At 34.0% G+C, this 26,195-nt stretch overlaps 1 protein-coding gene across 5 annotated transcripts in view; it reads left to right on the forward strand.

Annotated features, from left to right (window-relative positions):
• The window catches only part of DZIP3 (DAZ interacting zinc finger protein 3), a 94,917-nt gene that overhangs the window by 40,424 nt on the left and 28,298 nt on the right, over positions 1 to 26,195 (forward strand). For 4 of the 5 annotated variants that reach the window (XM_012777204.2, XM_076001289.1, XM_012777205.3 and 1 more), the window contains exons 13-21: positions 2,812 to 2,888; positions 4,437 to 5,054; positions 7,117 to 7,149; positions 7,864 to 8,033; positions 8,793 to 8,837; positions 11,942 to 11,967; positions 15,472 to 15,637; positions 17,093 to 17,188; positions 17,349 to 17,476. In XM_012777204.2, coding sequence (XP_012632658.1) covers positions 2,812 to 2,888; positions 4,437 to 5,054; positions 7,117 to 7,149; positions 7,864 to 8,033; positions 8,793 to 8,837; positions 11,942 to 11,967; positions 15,472 to 15,637; positions 17,093 to 17,188; positions 17,349 to 17,476 — 1,359 coding nt within the window. The remainder of the gene's footprint in view (positions 1 to 2,811; positions 2,889 to 4,436; positions 5,055 to 7,116; positions 7,150 to 7,863; positions 8,034 to 8,792; positions 8,838 to 11,941; positions 11,968 to 15,471; positions 15,638 to 17,092; positions 17,189 to 17,348; positions 17,477 to 26,195) is intronic. The other variant, XM_012777207.3, reaches the window with a different exon arrangement.

The raw sequence follows: 26,195 nt of genomic DNA on the forward strand, positions 1-26,195 counted from the left end.
TAATTGATTTCTGTTCTTTGTTATTTTCTTGCTTCTGCCTGCTTTGGGTTTAATTTGCTTTTTCGATTTTCTTAAAGTGAAAGTTTTGATCATTGATTTGAGACCTTTGTTCTTTACAGACTGATTTCACATTAAGCAGTGCTTTATCTGTGTCCCATACATTTTGATATGTAGAGTTTCATTATTTCTATTCCATTTAAAATGTTTTCTAGGGGTGTGTGTGGGGTATGTGTGTTTTAACCATAGGCTATTTAGGAGTATTGTTTAATTGCCAAACATTTGGGGATATTTCAGCTTATCTTTCCAGATATTGATTCCTAGTTTAATTCCCTTGTGGTCACTGAATATATTTTTTATCATTACAATCTTTTAAGATATGTGGAAATTTGTTTTCTGACCCATGATACTATATATCTTGGTGAATGTTCCATTTGCATGTGAAAAGAATCTGTTTCTGCTCTTGTTGAGTGGAGTACATACGTTTGATGAAGTTAAAGTTTTGTTTCAGCATTCTCTATCATTATTGATTATCTGTTTACTTTTTCTGTCAGTTCCTCAGAAATGTTGAAGTCTGTTATTTATATTTTGTCTTTGTCTATTGTCTATTTGTATATTTGAAGCTCTTTTATTAGATGCTACATACACATTTAGTATTGTTATCTTTTCTCTTGATGATTTGACCCCTTATCTTTATATAACATCCTGTTTCATTCTTGATAATATTCCTGCCTTAAGTCTCTTTTGTCTGATATTAATGCAGACATTCCAGCTTTCTTTAGCTTAGTGTTTGCATGGTACATCATTTTGCATCCATTTATTTCAACCTATATGTTTTCAAATTTAGAGAGAGATTTTGTAGATGCACAGGTTTTGCTATTTTTATATCCAATCTCTGCTTTTAAGTTGGTTTTTTTATTCCATATAAATTTGCTATAATTATTTATATGATTGGATTTAAATTTGTCTTCCTGTTGTTTTCAGTATTCTCTGTCCTTTGTTTTTTATTTTCTGGTTTGGTTTATTGGTTTTACCTTTTTTCTCCCAGTAGTTGCTTGAGGACTTACTATCCACATTTTTAGCTTGTCAAAATCCAGTTTTGAATAATAAAATACCACAGTATGTATATAGTATAAGAACCTTACAATGATATATTTCATTTCTTCCCCTTTTTTGTGTTATTGTTTTCTTTTTTTTTATTTCAGCATATTATGGGGGTACAAATGTTAAGGTTACGTATATTGCCCTTGCCCCCCTTTCCCCTCGAGTCAGAGCTTCAAGCGTGACCATCCCCCAAACGTTGCACATTTCACTCATTATGTTTGTATATACCCATCCCCTCCTCCCCCCTCCCACCCGCCCAATACCCAATAAATGTTATTTCTATATGTCCACTTAGGTGTTGATTCATTAATACCAATTTGCTGGTGAGTACATGTGGTGCTTGTTTTTCCATTCTTGAGATAATTCACTTAGTAGAATGGGTTCCAGCTCTATCCAGGAAAATACAAGAGGTGCTATATTGTGCTATTGTCTTCTTATGTTTAACTTGTACATATTTTATAAATTCTATAATATATTATTACCTATAAGTATAGTTTAATTATTTGTTTTGAACTTTATATACATGGAAACATTTTAATACATTTTTACATACAGTATGTTTATATAATTCATTCTTTTATTATAGTTGTAATTCTTTCATTTCATTGCTATATTTTTTATTGTATCGCTACCCTACTTTGATCATTCTACTGTTGATATTTATTTCCAATTTCAGACTTAACAACATGTTACAGTGGGCATTCTTGTACATGTTTCTAGATGTATATGTGCAGAAAAGTTTCCAGAACATATACCTAGGAATGGAATTGCTAGGCCATTTATGCATATCTTCAACTTTACTAGACTTTGCTCAACTATTTGCCACAGTGGTTTTACCAATTGATATTCCCCACCAGCAGTATTAGAGCTTTCCTTTTATTCAGTATCTTTTCCAGTACTTCATATTGTTAGAGTTTTAAATTTTTCCAGTGTAGTACATAGTTGACAGTGTTATAGTGGTGTTGGAGATAAGATCAGTTAATAACCACCACCAAAGAAAAACAACCACTGCCAAAATCCTTCTTAAACTTCCATTCTAATGTTGTTGTCCATTATATATTTATTTTTTTATTTTATTTTATGGAATCCTTGTTGCAAATTTGTTTTGTTTTCTGTGGGAGGGTTCATTTCAAAGCAAAGCCACAAGTTTTTTCATTTGTTTAATGCCAACATTTACCTAGTGTTTAGTCTACTTAATAAATTTTGCTATTTCCTCCCTCTGTTTATTCTAATTATTTGTATTAATGTTATATCAGTTTCTTTATTTTTTTAATTACTAGTTATTGAATGGAGTTGAGTTTTCTTGGAATAGGTATTGATAAAAAATTTATGTGGTTAATGGCAGGGCCAGGAAGGAGTTCCAGGTTTGAGGTTTTTTTCTTGTCTTTTTCTTTCTTTCTTTTTTTTTTTTTATACAATAAAAAGCTTTCTTTTCTTTTTTTCTGTTACCACATAGCCTTTTTGCTAGTGAGCTTGTCTTGTGATTCTTTTTGTATGAAATCTAGCAATACTCCTTCCCTGTTAATTCCAATGATAACAACAATGTGGGATTATCATTGTTGGTGGTTTTTATTTGTTCATTCATTTTTTCCTTTTTGAATTATTTCCAAGAGCAGGAGATGAAAATGCTTACTTAACCAGGTTAATACCAGAAATACTGATTGCCTTTGATATTATTTTCACTACAACTTAGTTTTCTTCCACTTGCAGTTATAAAAAGTTGATGTCTCTGAAAATGACTGATACTGACATAAGACCGAAGATCAGTTTAAAATTTAATACAAAAGGTATTATTTTATTTTTATATGCCTCCTATTGAAAAGTATGTTAAAAATTTTAACTCCCCCTCTAAATTGTCATGCCATGAACAACCGTGTTTTTTCACTTGTGTTTGTCGTTCACTGGGCTTATGGTTACACCAGCAAGCAGCAATTGGTATAGGCTGGAACTCAGACAGAAAGACCAGCAGGAGTATTGATCTCACATTACCTGGCCATCCTATAGAGAGGCATGCTAGGTCTCGTGCAAAGTTGTGACTACATAATGAGATTGTGCTCCAACAGAGGTTTTCTACCTCTCCTCCCTTGCATTCCATCTTAATAGAGCAAGTGTTAGAGCAGCCTTAAATGGAAGGAATGAACATTTTGGGCTTGGGGCCAAGTAGTCTAAACTTAGGTTCCAGCAGTTTAGGAGTGTGCTAGGAAATGCCCTGCCCAGCACTTGGAGACCTTAAGGGCCCCTGGTTCTGTGGAAAAATAATTTCTTAGCAGTCTGTCTTCCTAGGGGAAATGGGTATCCTAATCCCAGCTAGTTTCATGTTTGGCAACCCAGAGAAAGCTCCCTGAGTCATTTGCTTTTTAACTTTGTTTGCTTCCACAGTGTATATCAAGTATTTCAAGCAAAAATATTAATTTAAAAAATTTCTTGAAACAGAATTGTGAAGAATAATATAACAAAGCTTCATTTTATGATAAACACATATTTTGATATTTATACAAAAACCAAATACCATCCTATAACAAATTATTACTACTTTCCAATTCACCTCACCTGCTTTCCTCCTTTAGAAGGACTACTAAACGAGAAAAATGCCAAATAGTTCAGTCTCATGCCTTATTCCCTTTCATTGATGAAATACTTAATCATTAATTTATTTTCTGAAGGGGTAAAAACATGAGGCTTATTAGAATAGTGATTTTCAAACATTATTTGTATTTGAAATGTCTGGTGATTTTGTTAAAATGCAAGTGCCAGTTCAGTAGGTCTGGAGTGGGTCCTTAGATTCTGCATTTTAACAGACTTTCAGGTGGATGCTTATGCTTCTGGTTTAAAACTCAGTTCCTTAGTCATATAAGCAACATTTCCAGTGCTCAATTAATAGTGAACAGTACAACTATAAAATATTTTTATCACAGAATGTTCTCTTGGACAGTGCTGATTAGGATAATGTATAATTATTAAAGTAAAGCATAATGAAACATTGGCAATTATCATACTTGGCAAATTTCAGAATTTTCAAAGACCTACTACTTTGATGCCATTTGGTTGCCAAAGCTCATTTACTTGAACAAAACCTTGGATGGCTGAAAAGCCTCTGTGATGATTAGTATTTGTGATTACTTTTCCTTGGGAACATACTGTTTTTGTTTGGATTTTTTGACAACCAGACAGAAAGTGGCATGGTTATTGAGCACTGGTTGTGGCAAAGCACTATGCTGTACTTCATTCTTCTGGAATAGTTTCTATCCAACAGGAGCTTAGGGTGTAATGTAAAAGACCATATGGAAAAAGAGTATTAATGTGGAATGTCTTGACTTCTCAAAATTCATTTTCAGATGAAATGCCTATCTTCAAACTTGATTATAATTATTTCTATCATCTGCTTCATATAATTATTATTTCTGGTACTGACATTGTCCGGAAAATATTTGATAAGGCTATGCCACCTCCTCTTTTGCGAAAAGAGCTTCATATACACAAGAATGTGCTGGAATCCTACTACAACCATCTTTGGACCAATCATCCTTTGGGTGGATCATGGCATCTGCTTTATCCCCCAAATAAGCAGCTACCACAATCCAAACAGTTTGACTTATGTCTCCTGTTAGCTCTCATTAAACATTTGAATGTGTTCCCTGCACCCAAAAAAGGCTGGAATATGGAACCACCATCTTCTGATCTCTCTAAGTCTGCAGACATCTTGAGGCTGTGCAAATACAGGGATATTCTCCTTAGTGAGATTCTGATGAATGGTCTCACTGAGTCACAGTTCAATTCAATCTGGAAAAAAGTTTCAGATATTCTTCTGCGCCTTGGGATGAAGCAAGAGGATATTGACAAAGTGAAGGAGAATCCCATTGAAAATATCTCCCTTGATTACCATCAGCTATCCATCTACTTAGGCATACCAGTACCAGAAATCATACAGAGGATGTTATCCTGCTATCAACAAGGTACTAAATAATTATTTATTTCAGCCAAAAAAACCTTCATTGAGTGTCTGCTCTGTGCCAGGTGCAGTGCAAAGGGCAGCAGATTCACTGAGCTGACATGTTTAGGAGAAATAGCTTCATCAAGAAGGTAACAGAAATTACAGTGCTAGAGAGGTTTCCAGAATACCGTGGAAAGTCCTAGTCTAAGGGAGTCTGAAAAAGTTTTCTTAAGAGTATAATAATTAAAGAATTCTTAAATGATGTGTAGAAGTTATCCAAGTGAAGAAGATAGGTAAGAATGTTTTAGAGGGAAACAAGAATAAAGGTATATAGAAATATATATATTTATTATAATATACTATAGTGCAAGAAACTAAAAAGTTTGGCACTACTGAGATTAAAGAAAGAGTTAACAGAGGACATTCAAAAGAATTTCTTTACTATATAAGGACTTTGCATTTTCAGAAAAGAATCATTGATTTTTTTTTTTTTTTTTTTTTTTTTTTTGAGACAGAGTCTCGCTTTGTTGCCTAGGCTAGAGTGAGTGCCGTGGCATCAGCCTAGCTCACAGCAACCTCAAACTCCTGGGCTCAAGCAATCCTTCTGCCTCAGCTGTCCGAGTAGCTGGGACTATAGGCATGCGCCACCATGCCCGGCTAATTTTTTTTTATATATATATATATATTAGTTGGCCAATTAATTTCTTTCTATTTATAGTAGAGACAGGGTCTTGCTCTTGCTCAGGCTGGTTTCAAACTCCTGACCTCAAGCAATCCACCCGCCTCGGCCTCCCAAGAGCTAGGATTATAGGCGTGAGCCACCGCGCCCGGCCCATTGAAGATTTTTAATTAGAGGAATTTTATCATTCCTCTGTCATTTAATTAGAGGAAATTTATCCCAAAATTAGGGATGCCTAAAACCATAAAATGTAGGTACTGTGTAGTTTCAAGGATGCCCTTTTAGAAACAGTGGTGTATGTTTCTTCTTCTTTCTAGCAGAACCTTGATGTTTTGTTTAAAATTTTAGCAGCTATCCATTGGCTATGGGTAATTTAAACAATCAGATAACATTTGTGTGTCTACATTCAGCAGTGGCTATTCTGAGACTTGTCTATTGATATGAGGAAAACTTCAGCCTCCCTGTCTCACATCCCAGGATCACTTCTCAGCTGTACTCTAGGAAAGCAGAATTCAAGGCATGTCAACATCACTGAAACCCTTGCTATGCTAGTTAGAGTGACTTGTCCTAGTCCCAAGTTACTGAGAGCAACTGATGACCACACTGATACTACTTAAGCATACAACTTTTCAAGTTTCTGGTAATTGTTGAACTGGTCCAGATTTTTCCAGAGATAATTGCTATGCTCCAATCCCAGTCCTCTTAAACAAATATTCATGAAAATAAGGTAAAATTTGGGAAAGAGCTTTGAGCACTAAATTAATTCAAGGCATCTTAAGCAGTTCTCTCTCTGGTAGTCTGAAGAACTTATTGGTCAAGTCTCTTTAATAGAATCTTTCTTGGTATTTTATATGTCTTTCTTTAACCAATACACTTGCAGTTTTTATATGTATATATGCTAATTTGATTAATATTCATCATCCCACTAAATCTCCATGAAGGTTGTCTTTTTCTTCACCATTCAATTTTTAGAGGCTAACACAGTCTGATATAATAAATATTAATGGGCAAAGAAAGGAAGTGCAGCTCTGGTAATTCAGAAAAAAAGGCTCAAACTTTCAATGGAGGTTTGCTTTATAACCAATCAACTATTATTTCATGGCCTTAGACTGTAAAAAGTAAGGATTTGCTTTTTGGTTTAAAGTGCTTATATTCCAGGCTTTATCTATTATGAATTATCAAATTGTTTATTTTTTTCTCTCATCATGGGTTTATAACCTTTTTATTATAATCTAAATATTGTGCCTTGTATATTCTAGATTCATGAGCAGAACTGGTTGTTTTTAAAGTTTGTTATTTATAGAGTAAATTGTTACAGTGTAAAAATCTTTTCTTAATTCCAGTAAGACATTTATTGGTTACATTTGCAATTGTACATCTAAGTTTTTTTCTTTATGTACCATAGGAATTGCTCTACAGTCAATAACAGGCAGTCAGCGTAAGTATATTTTACAATAAAATGCTTAAGTTGGGACTTTCTAACTTGGGATACCTAAGGGATACTTACGGGGTTTTCACTTGGTCAGATAAATTCTGCTTGCTCTATGTGCTTATTTGGGCTATTTAGCATGTATAGGTTTATCTGATTCATTGTCCATTGTTTATAGTTATACAGTTTTTTGCCATACGGTGAGATGCTATTTTTTTAATTTCCATTTTTGTGGTATTATTTTTTAATGTAATTCATATTCTGCAGTTAACATTATACTTAAGAAAACAATACCATGACTTTGTTTGGAATTAAATGTTAGACTGTCTGTGACCAGTCAGACAAAGTCCATGAGTTATGAGACTGAATCTCTGGGGCAATATCAAGGGTTGTGGTGTCAAAGGAAAGGTCACAAAACAGGAGATTAATGGCTTTTCTATGAAAAAGAAGAAAAATAGAAAAAAATAGAGCTGTTTTTTCTCTTCTTTATGTTTAAAATTTATGTCCTAAAATAATATTAGTTGCAGTATTTAATAGTCAATGTCAGAATACTCAAAAACTTAGTAATTTAGAGTCTACTTAAGTTCTAGAGTACCTAATATCTAGATCTACTCAAGATACCAGCAAGATATCATAGCATTCAGGTTCATACTAATTGGTTACAGGCTAAGAGGCTGAAATTGCTCACATCTAGATTTTAAGGATTTTGTCTTTAATATTTAGGTATTGAAATAGAAGAATTACAGAATGAGGAAGAAGAACTAAGTCCACCTCTCATGGAGTACAATATAAATGTGAACTCAATCCCTGAAATACACTTTGCAGAAATGAATAGAGATGGAGCCTCAATACCCAGTGAATCTTCAACAGAATCTATTAAAGATATCCAGGAAGTATGAGCTCTCATTAATATTTGAATTAGAAGAACATATTCTGGGCTTTAGTTTGTTGCATGTGCTATACTTAAAGCATTCCAGACAATCTTAGTTTATATTCATTACAGTGTTCACACAGTGCTTGAATTGGAATAGTTCTTTCCTCAGTACTTACTTCCATAACCATTTATTTTGCCAAGAGTTATTGAACACTTATGTGCCAGGCACTATTCTAGATTTCTGAATACATTTCTTTATCCTGAATAATGGAAGTAGATGTGGGAGGATAGTAGGAAATCGAAGAAAGTGTAGTGGGGAATATAGGAAAGAGAAAACTTCTTAATGTTATTTGCACAGAGGTAGAACTAAAATCAGACAGGATAGATCTCTATTTTTTTTTATAGTTAAGTGGTAACAGTTATATAGTCACTAAATTCTTTTGAGGCTTAATGTTTCATCCTATGGACATGAATATGTTGCTTTTTAAAAAGTGCCTTCTTTGTTACATGCATCTGTGCAAGTGAACATCTGTGAGCTTTTATCTGTATCTTATTGACATTATGAGTTCTTTTTTGTCAGTGATTTTTCAAGGGCAGAAGACTAAGATTAAAATGAAAATAATTGTTTAACAGAATTTAGAAAGAAATATTATCTGAAATATTATCTAAAATATTAGAAGGCAAGAGATCTCAATGGTTAGAGGAAACATTTTGCAAAAGAACCCATTGTGCACTTTGAATTGCATATTAAGTAAATGATATATTTCTTACCTACTAGGTTAAGAGCAAAGCAAAGAAAAAGAAAAAGACAAAGAATAAAAAGGTAAGAGACTGCATTAACACTATAATAGAGGGATGTCTAATTATGAAGACTTAAGTTCAATATATGAATTCATTGTTAGAACTTAAATTAGTCCAAGCAGATATATAACATGAAGATTCAATCACTTATTAAATATATGATTATAGATGAGTCTACTTATGTTATATCCTGAATGATTGATTGATACCCTACTTTACTTCCCTAAATCATAACTTATACATTTGCATATACAACCAAAGACTGAATGAGTCACTTAGAAAGTTCATGAATTTCTACCTACGACTCATTTTAAAAATGTATCCTCATTCTTGTAAGAACAGTTTGCTTTTGTCATATCCATACTGATAAGATCAGAAGCATTTTCTAAAACCTTAAGAAATCTTGATTTTCTTCGTTATATCTGAGAGTGTGCCAACAATGCAATAATGTACAAAAATAGTACAAATACAAGTTTCTCTCATCGCCTCTTCTTTGATTTTTGCCAGTTGCCAAATGAACAAGTCACTATAGAGCAGTTTTAGCAATAAGTCTCTTAATTACTTGGAAAGCCAGGAGACTTTTTAAAATCAAGCATATAGCTAACCACTATGCTATGAAAACTTTGAGGTGAAAAAAATGTTAATTTTCTGGTCTGAAAAATATATTTAAAATCTTGGTATAATCTGTTTATTATAAACTGAATATTTGCACAACTATAATCTGGTGAGCCTATGTTATTATTCATTTGAAAGTATATACAAATTTTAATTATTAATGAAACTTAAGACAATAAAGATGAATTTATAAAATGCTTATGGATGTTAGAAAAAAGTTTGTACTCCTAGTCTGATAAATACAATATCAATATCATTTTCATATTTATCATAACCATAATTTATTATAACTTATAATTTCACTCAAAGGTTATTTTTAAAATTAGGTTTTGTTTTTTAAAGACATGAGCATGAAGATTTTTTCCTCACTTTTAGACAGTTCTTATCTGATAAAACATAGCCTAATTCATTATTTTAGTCATATTTTCAATTTTGCCAAAATATTATATAAGTCCCAGGTCTAATATTACATAAAGCTAACCAAGTAAATTCACAGCTGTCAAACCACAACGCTGAGTTCCAAGGGTATATAGTGTGTCTCTTCTTTACTTCCAAAATATTAATATATGGTAACACTTAAATTCCCAATTTTAGTTAAAAATGGAAAATCCCATTTCTACATCAAATTGAAATTAGACAGGGAACAAACACAACTAAAACTAAATAAAACCACTACTCAAAAATTCATGACTAGTAACATTAAAAATTTCTTATTAAATATTAGCAAATATCTAGGAACTTTTTGTTTCTTTAACATCCTAAAATTGTGAGATACTTTTGAAAAATAAGATAATTTTATCAATATGAAATTTGTACATTAGTAGAGAGATTTTATATCTTATATCTTGTATATTTTGCCTGTGTTTTAAAGTAGGACCTACAAATGCTATAGGATCTAAAAAATTCTAAAATTTGTACATATGACTATTTCATATGGAATAATCCTATTCAAATACTCAATTACTGTTACTATAGGTACAAAGAGTTGTCTGTCTAGTTGTAGTATAAGCAACCAGTTATAAAAAGTGAAGTCAACAAAATTCTCTAATCAGTTCTCATGAAAAATTCTACCATTTAGAAATTTGCTTGTTTTATATATACAGAGTGATGACAAAGTCCTCATGCATGAAATTGTGTTTTTTGTTAATTATTTGTTTTGTAACATGTCTACCTAAAAACAGTCCTAAAAATATTTATCAGGGACTTTCCAGAGAATTATGATGAAAAAGTATAAAATTTGTATAGTAAATATAGGAGACAATGCAGATAACTTCTAATTTATGTGTAGGAATTTTGTAGCTACTGTATATGTTCCCTTTTTTTCAGTTAGGTATTTAGTATTTAGCTTATAATATATCCAAACAAATAACTCTTTTGAGGGTTAAGTCCTCCTATCCCCTACCCAGGATTAGGCTAGGCAAAAGAATACAAAGGTTTTGTAATGAGGCCTTGGGAAAAAAGAAATATGACAGGAAATAAATCCAGTCCCTCAAATTGGGTGTCCTCTCTAACTTCAGGAGGGAAGTTGACAGATACATATATGAGAGGCAGGTATATGCATTGGCATAAAGTTGTCATGGGATGAGCCAAAAAGGAATTTGAGAAATAATCAACTATACTAGATATGTTCATTATAAACAACCAAAAGTCTCTTCCAACTTAGGTATTCAAGTACACTAGAACCAAGGCAGCAGTCAATAATTCTAAATCATAGAATTAAATTGGCACTGGACATTGAGCAGATCAGACACTGAAACACAAAAATCCTCTTGGTGTACAGACAAGAAAGCAAACAAATTTGTACAAATAGCATTGTATCTGTGGAGAAGGAGACACTGAAGTTTCTTGTAAGAAAGAGATGGTAGAAATTAAAGCTGTGATACTCTTAATTTAATATGTGTTAAAGTTATTGATATTACTTTTATTTGATTTGATGCCTTTATAGTTCTATTTTAATAAGCATAGCATTTAGAGCTTTTTAAGATTTTCTCCCAATTGTGATCTCCTTAACACTTTTTTTTATAAGATTCTTAATATATAACTCTGATTTCTTCTTATATGTAGATTTTTAAGAACCCTTGTAATTAGTGTAGGAATAAGTGGGAATTATATACACCCTGTCCCAATGTATACCAGAAAGTATAAACATAGCCCTAGTATTCACCATCATTATCTTAATGGGTGATTTTCAAGTTATATTTCAAGACTTAGTAGTAGATTATAAAATCAATTTAGTGGGCCATAGCCACCATTTCAAAAGAGGAAATAGAATAAATAGAAATAAAAGATACTAGATTGCATCACATTGAATAAGGTTTATTTCATAGAGCTTATATTTCAGTTTTATATTATATATAAAAATGTATGTGTAAGTGCATATAGCATCATGATATAAAATGTATTACTTACCATGATGGTGATAAAATTTGAGAAACACCTAAATGCAATCATATCACTATGTTATATTGACATAGTTGATATAGATTACTAATTCTTGATGCTATTTTTCAGAATAAGGACTCAAAAGAAGAGCAAATGTAAGTATTAGTTTTTTTAATTTTTAACTTTTTCTTAGTATTTTCAAAGTGTACTTTCCCAATATACAGCCTTTGGGAGGAGTTCTTGCTAAGAGAAAAAAAGGACAGTTCTTTGTCTTAATAAGTTGCTACTTTTTAAAAGAATGTGACTTTTAAAAGGTTATCATTTGCTTTGAAGAATAGAATCTGTTACCATTTTTCTATAAAGCTACTCAACAGTCATCTAATGCTAACTGCTTCATTCAAGGACTAATTTAGGTCTAGCATAAAACCTTTTCAAATATAGTGTATATTGTGGTTAGCCAAATCTAGACTTAGACTTAACTTTAAAGGACAAATCATTGTTATGCCCCAGTCACCTTTTACCAAAAAGTTTGGTTTGATTTTTTTTATTTATTTAACCTGAGGGTTTTTTTTTTTTTTTTTTTTTTTTTTTTTTGAGACAGAGTCTCACTCTGTTGCCCAGGCTAGAGTGAGTGCCATGGTGTCAGCCTAGCTCACAGCAACCTCAAACTCCTGGAGTCAGGCGATCCTCCTGCCTCAGCCTCCCGAGTAGCTGGGACTACAGGCATGTGCCACCATGCCCGGCTAATTTTTTCTATATATATTAGTTGGCCAATTAATTTGTTTCTATTTATAGTAGAGACGGGGTCTCGCTCTTGCTCAGGCTGGTTTCAAAATCCTGACCTCGAGGCGTGAGTGAGGGGTTTTTTAATTTGGTTGTTGACAGTGAATTTTGATCCTTTAATGAAAACATTTTGTTGAGCTGGGCGCGGTGGCTCACACCTGTAATCCTAGCATTCTGGGAGGCCACGGCGGGCGGATTGCTCGAGGTCAGGAGTTCAAAACCAGCCTGAGCAAGAGCGAGACCCTGTCTCTACTATAAATAGAAACAAATTAATTGGTCAAATAATATATGTAGAAAAAGTTAGCCAGGTATGGTGGCACATGCCTGTAGTCCCAGCTACTTAGGGAGTCTGAGGCAGCAGAATTGTTTGAGCCCAGGAGGAGTTTGAGGTTGCTGTGAGCTAGGCTGATGCCACGGCACTCACTGTAGCCTGGGCAACAAAGCAAGACTCTGTCTCCAAAAAAAAAAAAAGAAAACATTTTGTTGTCAAAAGATCACTGTGAGATATATTGTGCATGATTGAAAACAGTGCAGTGGATAAAGGAAAGGGGGAGATAGTCCAATGAAGAGATAATTATTCTCACCAAAAAGTTTAACCTGAATATTAGTAAATTTAGAGAAGTCTGAGGACATAAATTAAGGTATTTTTAAAATGGCAGTTATAACTTATTTTGTGAACTTTAAAGCTATTGCATGTAATTGATATTTTCTTGTTGTTAATGGACATGATCCACTTGATAGGTAAAATAGTTTATCATCCTAGGTGCGTTTTCATTTTCTTTGGCAGCAAGTTGAGTCACTGGAGCAGTAAGTTTTTTATTCAGGCTGTGTTCTGTGTTCCATAAAAATAACTTAATAAAGATGAAACAATGTTATCAATCATTTTGCTTACATTGTAGATCCAAATCTGGATGATGATCAAATCACCCAGGCAGCTTTGGTTTTAAATGAGAATTGTCAAATATATGCAAAAGTAAAGAGAATAGTATATGTACCTATCATTCTGATTCAACAGTTTTCTCTGTTTTTCACATTTCATACTTCCTTTGACATTTGTTTCCTTATTGAAATGTTTTCAATCCCAACATTATTATAATTTTACTTCTTTAGTTTGCATCTCTTAGAAAATGAATACTTTCCTATATTATCCCAATGCTATTATTGTACAGTTATGTGCCACATAACAATGTTTCAGTCGATGATGGAGTGCATATCTGATGGTGGTCCCATGAAATTATAATGGAACTGAAAAACTCCTATCACAAATTCCTGTCACCTAGCAACATAGCCATTATAACGTCATAGTGCAATTACTATATGTTTAAAATAAATTTAGTAGTCTAAGTTTATAGTGTTTATATGGTCTGTAGTTATATACAGTTATGTCCTAGGCCTTCACATTCACTTACCACTCACTCTGACTCACCCAGAGTCATCCAGTCCTGTAAGCTCCATTCATGGCCTTATACAGGTGTACCATTTTTTATCTTTTATACTATATTTTTACTGTACCTCTTTTATGTTTACATATGTTTAGATACACAAATACTTGGCATTGTATTACAGTTGCCTACAGTATTCAGTATAGTAACATGCTCTAGAGTTTTGTAACCTAGGAGCAATAGTCTATACCATATATCCTAGGTATATAAGTAGGCTATACCATCTAGGTTTGTAAAAGTATGCTTTATGATGTTTACACAATGACAGAATCACCTACTGACACATTTCTCAAAAAGTATCCTTGACATTAAGTAACACCTGACTGTACTTAAAAAATTTAGGAATAATCTTGGAAAGCTTTTCAAAAGTACAAATTCATTTATATTCTTGACAGTTGTAAGGGTACCTAAAAACATTTAATCTTTGAAAAGCTCTTCAAGTAATTTAGAAAATTAATTGGGCTTGAGAACCAGTGGTTTGATTTCATTGAACTTTTCAAAACGTTTGGGTCACTCTAGAGTATACCCCAGTCATACCTGATGACTGTTCTATAGTGTTTTATGAATTATTCTACAGGCATTAGATGTCATTTTTTTCCTAGATCTCAGTGTGCTTAAAAAAAGTAATAATATATCCTCGAGTTTTCTATTCACTAGTAAAATCAAGTCTTTTATATCATGTTGTAAGTAAAAGTAGTTTCTTGTTACCATTCAAGGAGATTAGGAAGGAAATTCATAACTTCTAAGTAGCAAGCCAAGTGAAAGGATAGTAGAATGCATTTAAATTTTAAACATAAGTATAAAAATTGGTTAATTGCCATTGTATTTATAGTATTTTTATTTTTTTAAGTGATCCCTGTTAGTCGTTTAGTTACTGAAATCCATGTTATTACTACAGTTTTTTGTAAGTTCTGTTACAAAAGAAACTTCCATTTTACAATCTACTTTATGCTGCTTTTTGTAACCCTTTATTTAAATGTACATTGGACCAGAGCACTGAAGTTGATTAAACCAACCTACTTTTCAAGAAAATTGGGGGGGGGGGGGGAGAAAGAATGTTATGATGGTAAAATAATAAAGCAGATGTAGACATGCTTGCCAATATTTCTCAAAGTACTGTTTCCGAAAGTAACTGATATGGATAGTTAATAATTTGAAAAATGAACACTGTAGTCTCATAAATCCTGAAAACACTGAGATGAACAGAATTAAATAGTTACCTTGATTGAGTGCTATCTCAAATATGCTAATGTTCATTGTGAATCTTCAAGAGAAAGACACAGTATGGGAACTGTCCAAACTTTCTTTGACCATGAATTCTTCTAATGCTGTACATCTCCTGAGACTAGTACAATTCTAATTTGGGAAACAATAGTTTAGATGAAAAGCATTATATAATTATAAAAGATCACAATAATTATGTTACCACTGTAGACCATGTATGGCAGAAAAGGAAGAGCAGTTGAAGCAAGAACAAGCAAATCCACATTCAGCCAGTAGATTTATGAAAGATGATGCAAGTGATGTTCAAGAAGATTCTGCAACTGAAGACAAGATCTATAGTCTGGATGAACTGCATATTTTGGACATGATAGAACAGGTAAGCATGACTGAAGAGGATACAGCCCTGCCTTTCTTCTTTCAGATATAGTTGTTACTTTGTTTTCCCTGTGACTCTTTGAACAGCACAGTCTTTGCAAAACCCAGTGGTTTATCCTTTGTTAGAAGTGAGCTAAAACAGGAAAAGAGGTATGGGGAGTATATGAAAGAAAATGGAACAAGAAAAAAAGAACCTGTAGGAGCTGGAAACTTTTCACTTTAGTCCCTAAACCGTTTCCTGGCTTTAACTATGGGACAAAGTTGATTACAGATGGATTTTTTGCAAACAGTTTTTTACTACCTCAATAGAAAAAAAAAACTGGCATAATCTCACTGGATTAAATGTAATGAGAAAAATAGTTAGGTAAAACAAAGCTACTTCCATGTTTTAAAAATTAAATCTTGTTGCTACCATGAATTATCTATAAAAAATATTAATGTATAACATTTTTTTCTGGTTCCATTCCTGGTAGTAGTCAGTGCTTGGAATGATGTACCTATATATGAAGAGGCATATAAACACAACTTAACTACTCAACACAACACTGAATTAGGCAAAGCAAATGAGACAATTAAAAAAAAAAAAAAAACAGCTTATTTTACCCACTCATGAGAATTCAATGATAATCTGCTCTGTATTTTAAATATAATAGTATATATATGCAGGAATATTCATTGTCTAAGGGTACAGTTAGTACAGAGGATTCCCTGGCTGATAGTACAATATTCATATAATTGCCATACCTTTTTTCCTTTTTTTCAATTAGAATATGTACATTTTAACTAAAGTAACATATTCTTATCTTTGGATGTCACATTAAAGTTTAAATATGGGACTCTGGTTTTCATTCAATAGCTATAAGAATTATGAGAACTTGAAAATACAAAGTATCACATACCTTTCAAAAATGTTTATTCATTTATTCAAAAACCATTTAGCACCTGCTTTGTGTCAAGAGCTATGCTCAGACATGGTCTCTGTATAGTATAATGTGTAAAGTCAAATAAGTTGAACATTAAACTAAGATAATATAGTGCAATAATTAATTGCTTGGGCAATTAAGGCTACCTGAATAAGAATTCAGGCTCCTCTAATTAACTGTCTGTATGACTTTGGGCAAGCTACTTACTCATTTTGTCATCTCTAAAATGGGAATAATAAATGCCTAACTCATATGGCTCTTATGATAATAAAAGCATTATCAAAAGATGCTTTAAAAATAGTAAGCATACAATTAGTGTTACCCAGTAGCAGCAGATAGATTACTCTGGTATTGTTTAGTAAATGCTGTAATAGAAGTGAGGTGGGTTTATCTAAGGTAATAATGATGTTTGATTTGAAAAAAGCATGAATAGGAGTAACAGAGCAACTTTAAGTCCACTTTAAATAACTAAAATTTAAGTGATTTGGGGGGAAGGGAAGAAATAAGACATGCATATTCCATTTGTTCAACAGGGCTCAACTGGCAAGGTAACTGCAGACTATGGAGAAACTGAAAAGGAAAGGCTTGCTCATCAGCGACAGCTTTATAAATTGCACTATCAGTGTGAAGTAAGTACTTTTGCCATTAGATCTGAGGAAGTGAGAAATTTTTAAAATGTTAAACTTAATGATATTTTCTTTTTTAAAAGAACCCCATTTGTTCGTTTTTTTCTTTCAATTTCTGGTAACTTGAACAGAATTAACTGAAATAATATTTTTCGTTAATCAGGATTTCAAAAGACAGTTGAAAACAGTGACTTTTCGGTGGCAAGAAAACCAAATGCAGATTAAAAAGAGGGACAAAATCATCGCATCTCTTAACCAACAAGTGGCTTTTGGAATCAATAAGGTTTCCAAGTAAGTGTGAATCTTTTATTAAAAGGGAAATTCTGTGTTTCTTCCATAATAAACAGCATCTTTTATAGTTAATCTCTGTAGCCACTAGGTGGCACTGTGACCGCACATTAGGAACTCGAACCACATGGCTACACTTACTTAAAAACCGACCTATGTGTTTGCCTTGACAACCAGATTCAGAAGTAAGCAGCTGCTCACACTATATATTAAGCTTTTCGTGTGTTCATGGAGCAAGTGTGAAGATAATAGAATTACATAAGAAAGATAATTAACCTTCAGGTCATGGCTCTAATTTGTAAAAATGTGACCAATGATTGGCTGTTTCTTTATAGCATATGATGAGTACATTCCTCAAAGACACTCATGGAATCAATTGAGTACTTTTTTATGTTGGTGTCTCAGAATATTTGTGTTCTAAGCCTGAGAGATATAAAACAAATAAAACTCATGGAGACTCTCCCTTCCTCCTCTGCCACTAATCTCTTTTCTCCTACAACCTTAAATATTAAATGCCTAAAACCAAAAATTCTGACTTAACAGGGAAAAATAAATGACCTGCTTTATTCTTTTTGTGCTAATCACTGCCTCCAATCTACGTTAGTTGAAATGGTAGCATAGTGTAACATTTTATGTTATAATAATAAACAGTAATATCAGCCATCCATGAAGTCTAGTTTAAAATCTCTTGCAGTTCCAGAATGCTAGTAAAGAGAACAGACAGGTGCTAGGAATGTCTTAGAGAAAGGCATCTAAGATATTTCTTGTACAATTGGAAAAATATTTGTTGGAGATTTAGGCCTTAAATTTACTCTCATATACTATATCTCCAACATGCCTAATGAGAAGAACTGGATGCTGTAGTTCTGGCAACATAATTTCAGTCACAAACAGTTTTAGACTTGTCCATACTGGAGTTAGAGAAATCCTTCAAAGTTCAGAAGGCAGTGAGGACCTAAGAAAGCTTGGGCAAATTAAACTGGCTGCAGTTAAGAAGCTATACTTTAGGATTAACTGTCTTTTAGCCTGGAAGGTGACCATCCAGAAATATGTCAGAGCTTAGAAAAGCAATGCCATCAGTGCAGATGAGCTGCCTCTCTCCTTTACCATCTGTGGATATCCCTCCTCAACTCTGACAGCTGGCTCATGTACCCTTGTATGCTTGAGGCCAAAACAAACCTCTTTAGGGTATGTATATGTCTTCACACAATAAGCATTCAGTGTTGAGCATTCACCAAGGATGTGTTCACTATGTTAGAAAAATTATGCAAGACACATGTAGAAGATACCTAGATGTGTGAGATTCATTATGAGCTAATGAAGAATATCGATTAACATGTAAACATTAAAATTACATATAACAGAGGGACTTCTAGGCCCACCAAGATGTAATAGCCCCATTACTCACAATGCTTTCCTCTTACAACTTAAATACCCTGGATATAACAATAAATAAGCATAGGAAAACTCTAGAAGATGGAATAAGAAAGCATATTGTCTAAAGACATTGGAAATTGAGGAATGAAATGGCAGTAAGTTTCCTTGTTGCCTCCTATATATCCCAGACAGGATACGTTAGAAATCTTCAACCTGGAAATATCAATAAGCACAGGGAAAACAAACTCCAAGAAAAGACTGTTCCCTCTAGCCAAAAGATTAGGAAAAGGAAAGTATAACAACATAAAACTTTTTTGACAATTCCTATCCTACTCCAGCCAAATACCAATGGCTGCCCCCCACCACCCTCCCGGAAGTAGGCAGTGTACGCTCATTCTTCCACCTGACATAAGTATGGCAGCAATCCTATTCCTCTCCTGGGGTAGTGTCAGCAATACTAAGCAAGCAGCTGACCTCTGATTCCTACCAGGCAGAAGGAGATAGTACTCCAGTTGCTCTGCTAGAATATGTCAGTGTGCTTCAACTGGGAGATGAGCCTCTACTTCTACCTAGCATCAATGTGACTTAATAAGCCAGTATGAGGCAGAACTAGTCAATACTAAGCTTCACTCCTACTCCTGTCATGAGGAGCTAAGTCTTTATCCATGGGGTTAGTTGGTATTCCATTTTCCCCCTTCCCTTCAGCTGGTGCCAGAGGGACACAACAGGGAGCTGGAATTCAGCCTACACCTGCAGCAACAAAATGATGTGAGTCAGCTCTTTGCTTTCTCATTTCTTGGAGTCAGGAGTGCCTGGCAAGGAGCTGGTCCTATATACCACTTAGAGGCAAAAAAGCAGTGTGAATTGGTGCTCCACTTTTATGGGAAGATTTCAGTGAGGCTAAAGGAGGGGCTGACCTTCTATACCTCTTGTCTGCATTGAGTCAGTGTGAGTCAATGCCCACTTTTGCTGGGGTGCTGTTGGCAGAGCCCAGTGCAAAGGTAAATATACACACCTCCTTGGCTCTTACAATAACACCTCAACAGGGAGACTGACTGCTAAAAATAGGAAGATTAAATAGAACTCAGAGTCTTATAATATCCAAAATATCTAGGCTACTATAGAAAATACTCATCATACCAAGAACCAGGAAACTCACAACATGAAAGAGAAAAGACCAACAAATGATAGTATTGCAATGATTCAGATTTGAGAAAGATTTTAAAGCAACCATCACAAAAATGCTTCAATGAAATTGAATTCTCTTGAAACAAATGAAAACCTAAAAAATCTCAGTAAGAAATAAGTTATAGTAAAGAGTGGAAGTTATAGAACTAGAAAATACAGTAATCAAAATAAAAACGTAATGGATATAGTCCTTTTTGGGTAAAAACCCAAAGAAATCCATGCTAAGAAAGACACATCATAACTAAACTTCTGAAAACTAAAGACAAAGAAAAATCTTGAAAGCAGGCAGAGAGAAACATGACTTATGTAGGAATGTTAATTTAAATGACAGCAGATTTTTCATCTGAAATCATGGAGGTCAGAAGGAAGTGACACATTTTCAATTACTGAAAGAAAAGATCAGAAAAATGAATCTTGTTTTTAGCAAAAATATTCTTTGGGAATAAAGAGAAATAAAGATAGTCTTAGACAAAGGAAAAGTATAAGAATTTGTTGCTAACAAATTCCTATAGCCTAAACTTAAAGAATGGGGTAGGATATAGCAATGGCTGTGTTGCCTCTAAACATAAAAGAAATGATAATAGAAGCTGAAACTTCAGAAAGAAGACCATCAGAATGAGTAAAGAGAAGGATAAATAATATCAATCTATCCTATTCATTAATTTAAATCATATGGTTTAAGAGCATTTGATGGTTGAAACAAAAATTGTAACACCATCTCATGTGGAATTCAGTGTATGCAGAGGAAACACAGCAATATATTTTAAAAGTGGGGAGGACAGAGGGACTTAAATGAGAGTAAAGTTTCTATACTTTACTTGAAGAAAAGATCAGTACTAGTAGATGATAATTATGCATGTGTATTTTAATACTTAATGCAACCACTAAAAAAACTACACAGAGGCCGGGCGCTGTGGCTCACGCCTGTAATCCTAGCTCTTGGGAGGCCGAGGCGGGCGGATTGCTCAAGGTCAGGAGTTCAAAGCCAGCCTGAGCAAGAGCGAGACCCCGTCTCTACTATAAATAGAAAGAAATTAATTGGCCAACTGATATATATATAAAAAATTAGCCGGGCATGGTGGCGCATGCCTGTAGTCCCAGCTACTCGGGAGGCTGAGGCAGAAGGATCACTCAAGCCCAGGAGTTTGAGGTTGCTGTGAGCTAGGCTGATGCCACGGCACTCACTCTAGCCTGGGCAACAAAGCGAGACTCTGTCTCAAAAAAAAAAAAAAAAAAAAAAAAAAAAAACTACACAGAGATATATTTGAAAACACTGTAGTCAAGATGAAATCCAAAAATGTTCAAATGATCCACAAAAAGGCAAGAAAAGAAAAACAGGAAATAAAACAGAAAACAGAAATAAAACAGAAAACAAATAACTAAATGGCAATAATTGATCTGTGACACATCAATACTTACCTTAAATATAAATGGTCTAAATACACCAACTAAAAGATAAAGACTGGCAGAGTGGATTTAAATAACAAGCAAAATGTGATCCGAAAATATGCTGTTTATAAGAAACTCACTTCAAATTCAACAATGTAGGTAACTCAAAAGTAAAAACATTGTAAAAGATATACCTTGCAAACATTTTTCAAAAACAGTAGGAGTGGCTGTATTAAAACCAGATAAAAGGACTTCAACAGAAAGAAAACTACTGGACACTCAGGAACATTACATAATGATATTAATAAAAGGGTCAATCCACTGGGAAGGAATAAGAGCCTAAATGTATTATGTACCACGCAACAGAACATCAAAATGCATGAAACAGGGCCTGATAGAACTGAAAGGAGGAATAGAAAAATTTACCATTATAATTGATGTCTTCAAACCCCACTCTCAGTTTATAGAACTACTAAACAACATAAGCAAGAATGTAGAAGACTGTCAACCAATAGGATCTAATCAATATTTATAGGGCACTCTACCAGACAACCACAGAGTACATATGCTTTCAAGTGCCCACAGAACATATAATAAGATAGATTATGGCTTATAGATAGATTATAGATTATAATAAGGATATGTCCTGGGCCATAAAACAAACCTCAACAAATTTAAAAGATTGAAATCATAGAAAGCATGTTCTCAGGTCTCAAAAGAATCAAACTAGACATCAATAACAGAAAGATAAAAGAAACCTCTAAACACTTGGAAACTATGCAATCCATGTCTAAATAATCCATGAGACAAAGAAGAGATCTCAAAGGAAAGAAAACTACAGTGAACTGATTTAATGTGAAATATAATATATTCAAATTTGTGATACATAGCTGAAGCAGTGCTGAGAAGATATAAAACTAAATATACACATTAAAAAAGGGAAAAAGCTCAAATGCATAATCTAAGCACTCATGTCATTATCTCAGAAAAAGAACCTAAATAGACCTAAGGATTTGAAACAATGGTGTTGGAAACAGAAAAACAATAGAAAATCCATGAAACATAAAAAAAGACAGAAATTACCACCATCTGGGGTAAAAAATAGAGAATCACTATAAACCCTGCGGACATCAGAGAATTATACTGAGTGAAAAAAGCTAATCCCAAAAGCTTATATGCTTTACATTTCCATTTCTATAACATTCTTAAAACAGCAAAATTATAAAAATAGAAAACAGATTGGTGGTTCCAAGGTTATAAGAAGGGGATGGAAGTGAGGAGAAGTTTGTGTGATCATAAAAGGGCAAAATGAGGGATCCTCATGGTGATAGAACTGTTTAGCATCTTGCCTGTATCACTGTCAACATTCTGGTTATGATACTGTACTATAGTTTTGCAAGATGTTACCATTGGGAGAAATTTGGAAAGGCGTACATGGGATCTTTCTGTATTATTTCTTACACCTGCATGCAAATCTACAATTATTTCAAAATGAAAAGTTCATTTTAAAAAGTACATATATTGGTTACATTTGTATATCTTTAAAAAAAAAAAAGTACATATAAATAACTGTCAAGGCTATACTTAATAGGGATTTTTTTAAGGTAGAGAGAATACTTTAGATTATGATAAGGAAGACCTTTCTTCAGGGAAGGAAGAACTTTATTAAAGACATAATGCTGAACCTAGGCATTGTAGGCTAGGTGGGATGAGATGGGAGAAAAGACAGGGGGCATCCAGGCAGAATGGAAAACATGAGCACTCTTATATAAGCTTCTTATATATGCTTTTGACCTTTTTCTTTGTTTAATTCACCTGAACATTTCCAAGACTATGTGATAAAAATATAAATATTATTTGATTATAATTGTTGGTATCATCTTAAAATATGGAGCTCTTTAGGTAGCAAAAGAAAAAATGTTTTTTTCTTCAGCTTAATTCAATGCCATGCCTGTAGTAAATGTTTGGCAAATATTTGTTGATGATAATTGAAGTGTTAAAGAGAATGTATATAAAAGTGACCTATTTTGCATAAACTACAACAATAAACACTTAATAAACATAAAGATACTGTCAATAAAATCTATATAATAACTAGAGTAGCCAGCAAGAGTTAGCTTGAGACTTTCAGATCTTTTTTTTTTTGAGACACAGTCTCACTTTCTTGCTTGGGCTAGAGTGCAGGCCGTGGCATCAGCCTAGCTCACAGCAACCTCAAAGTCCTGGGCTCAAGCGATACTCCTGTCTCAGCCTCCGAGGTAACTGGGACAATAGGCGCCCACTACTGTGCCTCGCTAATTTTTTCTATTTTTAGTTATTTGGCTAATTTCTTTGTGTTTATAGTAGAGACACAGGGTCTCATTCTTGCTCAGGCTGGTCTTGAACTCCTGAGCTCAAGCAAGCCTCCCGCCTCAGATTGCTAGGAGTAGTAGGATTACAGGTGTGAGCCACTGCACCCAGCCGAGAACTTTAGATCTTTTAAAAAAGAAAATCTAATTATCTCACCATATCATGTTTTTTTTTTTTTTTTTAATTTCGGCATATTATGGGGGTACAGATTTTAAGGTTTCAATAAATGCTCATTTTCCCCCCTCCCCCCACAAGTCTGAGTCTCCATCATGACCATCCCCCAGATGGTGCACATCTCACTCATTATGTATGTATATACCAGCCCCCCTCCCACCTGCCCAATACCCTATTACTGTAGTACCTATGTGTCCACTTAGGTGCTGTTCAGTTAATACCAATTTGCTGGTGAGTATATGTGGTGCTTGTTTTTCCATTCTTGGGAAACTTCACTTAATAGTATGGGTTCCAGCTCTAACCAGGAAAATATAAGATGTGCTATGTCACCATTGTTTCTTAGAGCTGAATAGTACTCCATGGTATACATATACCACATTTTATTAATCCATTCTTGGATTGATGGACACTTGGGCTGTTTCCACAGCCTTGCAATTATGAATTGTGCTGCTATAAACATTCGAGTGCAGGTGTCTTTTTTGTAGAGTGTCATTGGATCTTTTGGGTAGATGCCCAGCAATGGGATTGCTGGATCAAATGGTAGAATCATTTGTATCGCTTTAAGATATCTCCATATTGCTTTCCACAGAGGTTGAACTAGTTTGCAGTCCCACCAGCAGTGTAGGAGTGTTCCTCTCTCTCCGCAACCACGCCAGCATTTATTGTTTGGAGATTTTTTGGTAAAGGCCATTCTCACTGGGGTTAAGTGATATCTCATTGTGGTTTTGATTTGCATTTCCCTGATGATTAGAGATGTTGAGCATTTTTTCATATGTTTGTTGGCCATTCTTCTGTCTTCTTTAGAAAAGTTTCTGTTCAAGTCCTTTGCCCACTTTTTAATGGGGTTATTTGATTTTTTCTTCCTGATTTTCGTGAGTTCTAAGTATATTCTAGTTATCAGTCCCTTATCAGATGCATAGGATGCAAAAATTTTCTCCCATTCTGTAGGTTGTCGGTTTACTTTCATGACTATTTCTTTGGCTGTGCAGAAGCTTTGTAGTTTGATCATGTCCCATTTATTTATTTTTGTTGCTGCTGTGATTGCCTTTGGGGACTTCTTCATAAACTCTTTGCCCAGGCCGATGTCTAGGAGAGTGTTTCCAACTTTTTCCTCTAGAGTTCTAATAGTTTCATACCTTAGGTTTAAGTCTGTTATCCAGCGTGAGTTGGTTTTTGTGAGAGGTGAAAGGTGTGGGTCCTGTTTTAGCCTTCTACAGGTGGCTATCCAGTTTTCCCAGCACCATTTATTGAAAAGGGATTCTTCTCCCCAACGTATGTTTTTGTCTGCTTTGTCAAAGATTAGATGGCTATATGAGGATGGTTTTATATCAGGATTCTCACATCTGTTCCACTGGTCAATATTCCTATTTTTGTGCCAATACCATATTGATTTGATTACTACAGCTTTGTAGTATAGTTTGATATCTGGCATATTAATGCCTCCCATTTTGTTTTTGTTGCCTAGAATTGCTCTTGATATTCGGGGTCTTCTTTGGTTCCATACGAAGTGTAAAATTATTTTTTCTATATCTGTGAAGAATGCTGATGGGATTTTAATAGGTATTGCATTGAATCTGTAGATCAGTTTGGGTAGTATAGACATTTTGATGATATTGAGTCTGCCGATCCACGAGCATGGTATGGATTTCCATCTGTTTACATCCTCTGCTATTTCCTTCCTCAGTGTTTCATAGTTCTCCCTGTAGAGGTCTTTTACGTCCTTAGCTAAGTATATTCCTAGGTACTTTAATTTCTTTGTTGCTATTGTGAAGGGAATTGAGTCTTTGATTTGGTTCTCCATTAGATTGTTGTTGGCGTATATGAATGCCTCTGATTTCTGTGTATTGATTTTGTATCCTGAGACTTTACTAAATTCATTGATAAGTTCCAGGAGTTTCTTGGTTGAATCTTTGGGGTTTTCTAGATACAGTATCATATCATCAGCAAACAGTGAAAGTTTGATCTCTTCTGCCCCTATTTGGATACCTTTGATTCCATTTTCCTGTCTAATTGCTGTAGCCAAGACTTCCAGCACTATGTTGAACAGAAGTGGAGATAGTGGGCAGCCTTGTCTGGTTCCAGTTCTAAGTGGGAATGATTTCAATTTTTCCCCATTCAGTATGATGTTGGCTATGGGTCTGTAATATATGACTTGTATCATTTTTAGGTATGTCCCTTCTATGCCTATTTTCTTAAGTGTTCATGAAAGGGTGTTGAATTTTGTCAAAAGCTTTTTCTGCATCTA

This window comes from Microcebus murinus, chromosome 1 (genome assembly GCF_040939455.1).
Source record: "Microcebus murinus isolate Inina chromosome 1, M.murinus_Inina_mat1.0, whole genome shotgun sequence".
Classification (NCBI taxonomy): Eukaryota; Metazoa; Chordata; class Mammalia; order Primates; family Cheirogaleidae; genus Microcebus; species Microcebus murinus.